Source organism: Palaemon carinicauda, chromosome 20 (assembly GCF_036898095.1).
Source record: "Palaemon carinicauda isolate YSFRI2023 chromosome 20, ASM3689809v2, whole genome shotgun sequence".
Lineage (NCBI taxonomy): Eukaryota > Metazoa > Arthropoda > Malacostraca > Decapoda > Palaemonidae > Palaemon > Palaemon carinicauda.
The window spans coordinates 91873165-91879205 of record NC_090744.1 but is presented as its reverse complement, the minus strand read 5'-3'; the positions used below and the strand labels follow the sequence as shown (position 1 = coordinate 91879205).

The following is a 6041-nucleotide window of genomic DNA, read 5'->3' as shown; positions in this document are numbered from 1 at the left end:
AAATGCTCCCTCAACTTCTGTATACTAGCAGCGTTACAGCAGAATTTGAATGATGTGGTTACAAGGGATGAATGCACAAACTTGCTTTGCTGGGCGACTCACGGATCTCTTCTGAATGATAGGTAATAGTTGGCTGAAGGTCTGACAAGGGTAATAATTATAATAATGAATAAGATAACAATGAAAAGTAATAATAATGAGTATAAACAGAAATATAATAATAATAATAATAATAATAATAATAATGATAATAATAATAATAATAATAATAATAATACGAGTACTTTTAGATGAAAGAATCAGATATTTTTGTAATTACCTGAACGACAATAAACACAGTTCAGAAATAAAAATTGATATTGATTTATTTGAGGATACTTGAGAAAATCAAAACCTTAGGATAACCAAGTGTTTTTAAAAGAAGTTTTATAAAATTGATTTTTACAAGCAGCCTTATTTTATTTCTTGTAAAAAAGCGGATAAAAGTAATAGTTCTTTCAACATTCACATACTTCTTAGCTGATGGTGCAGTATCCAGTTTTTGTCCATATTATTGTTTTTATTATAACAAGATATATTTCTATTTTATAGAAAAAAATACTTTTCTATTAGATCTTTAGGGATTTTGAAAAGAAAGAATATCGAAGTTTTCTCATTATATTGATATGTTGCACACCGATGTCCCAGGTCTTTAAGTCATGGGTCTGAAAAGTGTCAAAAATTGTTTAAATGGTATTTGTAAATCCTATAATTTCAAATCAAATTTAGCATATGTCACCCAACACATCGTAACTGGTGCATGTGTACAATATAATTACTGATAATTCCAGGAAAGGATTAAAACTCGAGGTGTAGTTACTTTGGCCATTCAATGTCGTTGGCGTCTGTACTGAGATGTAGCAAATGGATGGAAGAAAACTCTTCTACACAAAAGGAATGTTTTCAAGACTACGCTTGATTTTGAGATATTGGAAATCAAGACTTTACCTTACAACGATGCCAGAGTAAGTAAGTATCATTTTCCAATTTATTCTATCATCAAACCTCAGCAACCGGTTTTCTATTTATAATCGAGCCGACACCTTCAGTCCTTCATATTTATGTTTCTCAACGCTCGTTAACACCGTGGGCGAATATTTTGGCATTAAATCATATAACTAATCCCTTAGTTCAAACTGATTTTTACTCGGCCTTGGCTCACTTCCCTTGCGATTTAACATTATTTTATTGCTCCTATTTTATGGCGGACGGTATATAGATGTGCTCCAGTGGGTTAGTGATCTAACATTATTTCAATAATATGATTAATCACTTAGTTCAAATATTTTATTATTTTTATCATATTTCATAATACTAATAGTTGGTTGATAAAGATATGGATGGTAGATATCATACTATAGTAGTATCATTTATTGTCTTCTTAACATTTAGGATTATCACTTCTCACAGGTTTCTTTCTGTCATTTAAAACCCCCAAAGAGCCAAGATGTCAGGATGCTAGAGGACTTCAAATCATTCATTCCAAATAACTAAAATTAACCAAATGTGTAAAAGAAAAATGATCCAAATATCTAGTTACTGAATTATCATATATCTTCAGGTTCCTATTTTTAGATAATGGAATATATATGCATATATATATATATATCATCATCATCATCATCATCTTCTACGCATATTGACGCAAAGGGCCTCGGTTAGATTTCACCAGTCGTCTCTATCTTGAGCTTTTAAATCAATACTTCTCCATTTATCATCTATTTCACGCTTCATTGTTCTCAGCCATGTAGGCCTGAATCTCCAACTCTTTTAGTGCCTTATGAAACCCAGTTGAAAGTTCCGTGAACTAATCTCTCTTGGGAAGTGCGAAGAGCATGCCCAAACCATCTCCATCTACCCCTCACCATGCCCTCGTCCACATAGGGCATTCAAGTAATCTCTCTTATAGTTTCCTTGCTAATCCTGTCCTGCCATTAAACTACCAATATTCTTTTGAGGGCTTTGTTCTCAAAACTACAAGTTCTTTTGGATATTGTTTCACTGTCATACCACGACTCGTGTCCATACAGTAGCACCGATCTCACTCAACTGATATATAGCCTGATTTTTATATATAATTTCAGGCGATTCAATTTCCAAATTTTACTTAACCTAGCCATTGTCTGATTTGCTTTTTTTTATTCCTTCATTAAACTCAAATTCTAAAGATCCTATATTATATTTCATATTTACTAAATATTAAATGATTCCACCTCATTAATCCTTTCTCCTACCAATATTTCATCTCCTATTGCATGATCCGTTCTCATCATCTACCTTTCTTCTATTCATCTTAAGCCCAGTCTCCTGTGATATATCATGCATTCTGGTAAGCAAGCTTTGCAAGTCCTGCAGCGGTCTGCTAATAAGGGCAGCGTCATCAGCATACTCAAGGTCAGCTAATTTCCTGTTACCAATCCAGTCCAATCTTTCTCGATCATCGCCAAGTGTTCTAAGCATATATATATATATATATATATATATATATATATATATATATATATATATATATATATATATATATATATATAAAGGACAAAATATTTCTACATATATATGCCCTTTTGAAATTATTATCTCAAAGGAATGTTTTTTGATGAGGTGGAGATCCTCTTCGAGAGTTATTAGCCTTACCACAACCATCTGGGTGTGGACGTTCCTTAACTATTTGCGGTTTCGTCGGTGAAGAAGGGTCCAACGGAACGGGATATTTACAGTGTCTTATTTCCTAATTGCCGATTATTTCCCAACTTTTATTTACAATAATAGTGATAATAATCATAGTATTAATAACAACAATAATAATAATGTTTCACACCCACATAATTACTTGGGAGTTGAGACAGGCGTGGTTGTCACAGCCCCTGCCTTGCAAGGCTCTCTACCGGTATAGGTTACTGATTATTATCATTATTATTATTATTATTATTATTACTTGCTAAGCTACAAGTCTACTTGGAAAGACAGAATGCTATAAGCCCTAGGACCTCAACAGGGAAAATAGCCCAGCGAAGAAAGGAAATAAAGAAATCAAGAGAAGTAATTAACAATGAAAATGAAATATTTTAAGATCAGAAACCACATTAAAATAGATCTTTCATATGTAAACTACAATAAGTTTCTATATGTAATCTTAATGCAATTTTACATTTTTTTTCACTTTTCTCTTTATTAAAGCAGTAAAATCTATTTTTGTCTTCGTAGAAATTCCCCCTAAATATTGAGAAATTATATGAAACCTTGTTTTTACCAAAGATACATAAGTAACCATAACGAGCAATAAAGCCAGGTCAGGCTTAGCCCGGTTTCAGGTAAAGCAGAGAAGTATTCCGTACGAGCTACATTTCCTCTGCAACTTTGCAACTATCCAGTGCAGTTGTTTAGGAAATTCAAATGTGTAAAATATCTTTAAAAAAAACTCAAAATTAAGATACTAAGAAAGTTTTTTTATTCCTTTAAATTTCTATGGTTGCCCACCAAAGAGTTAAGTGTTAATAACTTTAAGTTCAAATAAGACTAGAAGATTGGATACAAAGTTAATCTAAAAAGTTAATAGAGAAAAATCTTACTTTTTTGGATGAAATATTTTAAATGTTTAAGAGTATAGGAGTTTCATTATTCTTATTATTTTGATTGATTAAGGAAAAGGTTCAGGAAAATAATAGTAATTCTTAAGATATGAAATAAAAGACAAACTAGGGAGCACTTGAAAAACTAGCACAAAATGATACAGGTATTGAATATCTTAATATTCAGGCAATATTGATATTGCATTCAAGATCAGTATGACTTGGGAATCCAAATTCTATGAATGAGCCTCTTGTGTAGGGGAAGGAAGTAGGTGATACTGAGAAGCTGCTAAAATCCTTTTCTTTTATTTAACTTCCGATTCGAGAACTTCCGTTCTAGAAATAATCCAATCTTTGTATCTGCAGCATCATCTCATAGAGGGAGATGGAAGGATCGAAATTGAGATCTTCACAATTGAAAAAGGATTCCTCTAAGTGACCACAGCTAATTAGGCTGGGGTTACGAGTAAGTCCTGAGCCTTTGTTCCAGTCAAAGACAGAGATTGGTAGCCAGAGGCGTGGTTATCCTTCCCTCCGCTTCAAGGTCCTCGTTCCTCTATAAATATTGTTGGTCCTAAATGATTTGGTATTAGTTACTTGAAGAGGAACCAACCTAATACACTCATTCATCATGAAAGTTATTGTAAGTAGAAACATTTCATTTTAAATAGCATTATTACTAGTATTTTCACTTTTATTCCTATTACTATTAGCATTTTTTTTTGTATATTCTTACCAAAGTTACTGTTTTACTACTTTGAGAGTATATGTATTTTGCAAATAAGTTATAAGCTAAAATACCAATTATCATGATGATAAACTGCAAAACAAATAACAGAATGTTTTGGTAAGTAATCTTATATCGAAATGCTCTTCGTAAAAAAAAAAAAAAAAAATATATATATATATATTAGTGATAGAAATAAAAATGGTCCATAAATCATGGTGACTTATATAAGAATAATTTATGCCTATTTATGCCGTGAAACAACAAGAAAAAATAATGGATGGGTCATCCAGTGCTCTATCATTGATTCAACTTTATTTGAATCGGAAACTTCCTCCAACTCGTTTCTACAATAGTTTCCCTTCCCTTTGGAACTTTCACTAAATGCATCCTAATCATCTCTGTTTATCTTTCATCCAAAATATTCCTAAAATTTTCCTAATGATATTACAAAGAAAAACTTTCCCCAACATGTTTCTAAAAAGGTTTCCATTCTCTTGGAACCTTCACTAAATCCATTCTATTCTATATGATTTATTTCCTTCATAAATTTTCTTACATTATCCTACTGTGTGGTTTAAAGATAAAGTCAATGAGAATTTCTGAATGATTTGTTTGCAGGTGTTGTTGTGTCTGATGGCTGTGGCCGTGGCCTTCCCTGTGGCAGAACCAGAGGCGGATCCTCAGCTCATTCTGCCTCATTCCCTCAATTACTTCAATCCCTTCGTCCACTCCATCAAGGCTCAAGATTCATACATCCCTTCATACCGTAAGTATAAAGTTGTTTAAGATTACTTATTGCTTATATTTATGTTTATATGCATACGACTGTAACTAGGTGTATGAATATGATTGTATGTACCCTATGCACATAATCACATCGACCTAATTGAAATAATATGTTTATATCCTGTGTTCCAGCTTACGGCCATCATCTCTCCTATGGGCACAGATACCCACTCGCCTATGGTCATGGACTTCCCTTCAACCACGGGTATGGAACCGGCTATCCATTGGCCTACCCTTATTCACACCCCTATGCGGTGCAGGTTGCAAAGAAGGATGTTGCGGAAGAATAGAAATTTTGAATTATTCATGTATTTTATGGGTTATTCCCTTTAAGCTTTGAAAAGCAGATAAGATGTAAAAATATGCCTGAATAAAAATTGTAAATGATTGGCTCGAAATAGATATGGAAAATTTTCATTTATTTTTCTTTCCTATATTTGTGTTTATGTCTCGTTGTGTTTATTTTCTTTTCTCCCCTTAGCAAGTAGCGTTTATTTTTTTCATCTCATGAATTAGTATCAAAATTTCTGGGGGATTCCCACTTCACGAATTACATGTGGTATTAGGAAGCCACAAATAATTCCATTATGATTTGTCAATAACTAAAAATCCTGTGTAGCTGCACGTTTCAGATGTTTTTTTTTTTCTGAAATGAAAGGAAATTTTGAAATGCTGAGGCTCATTCCAGCTACCATAAGAAATACATGCAGTACCCATCACTTTCTAGTGTAAAAAACATTTGTCTGTAATTTAATCATAATTACAAGAATGGGTTAGAAATCCTAAATTTAACATGAGTTTGTTTTAAGATAAAAGAAAATTTACTATATACCTAATGGATCTCAAATGTTTCAGATATTTTAATTAGGTAAACTAAAATTTCGTAATATTTGATAAAATTTATATAAGGGGTCATT

At 32.4% G+C, this 6041-nt stretch overlaps 1 protein-coding gene across 1 annotated transcript; it reads left to right on the top strand.

The window, feature by feature from the left end:
- Positions 1-2358: 2358 nt before the first annotated feature.
- Positions 2359-5414, top strand: LOC137659982 (uncharacterized). Its single transcript, XM_068394721.1, has 3 exons — positions 2359-2433; positions 4957-5104; positions 5257-5414. The coding sequence occupies exons 1-3, from the start codon at positions 2359-2361 to the stop codon at positions 5412-5414; spliced, it is 381 nt and encodes a 126-aa protein (XP_068250822.1).
- Positions 5415-6041: the final 627 nt, after the last annotated feature.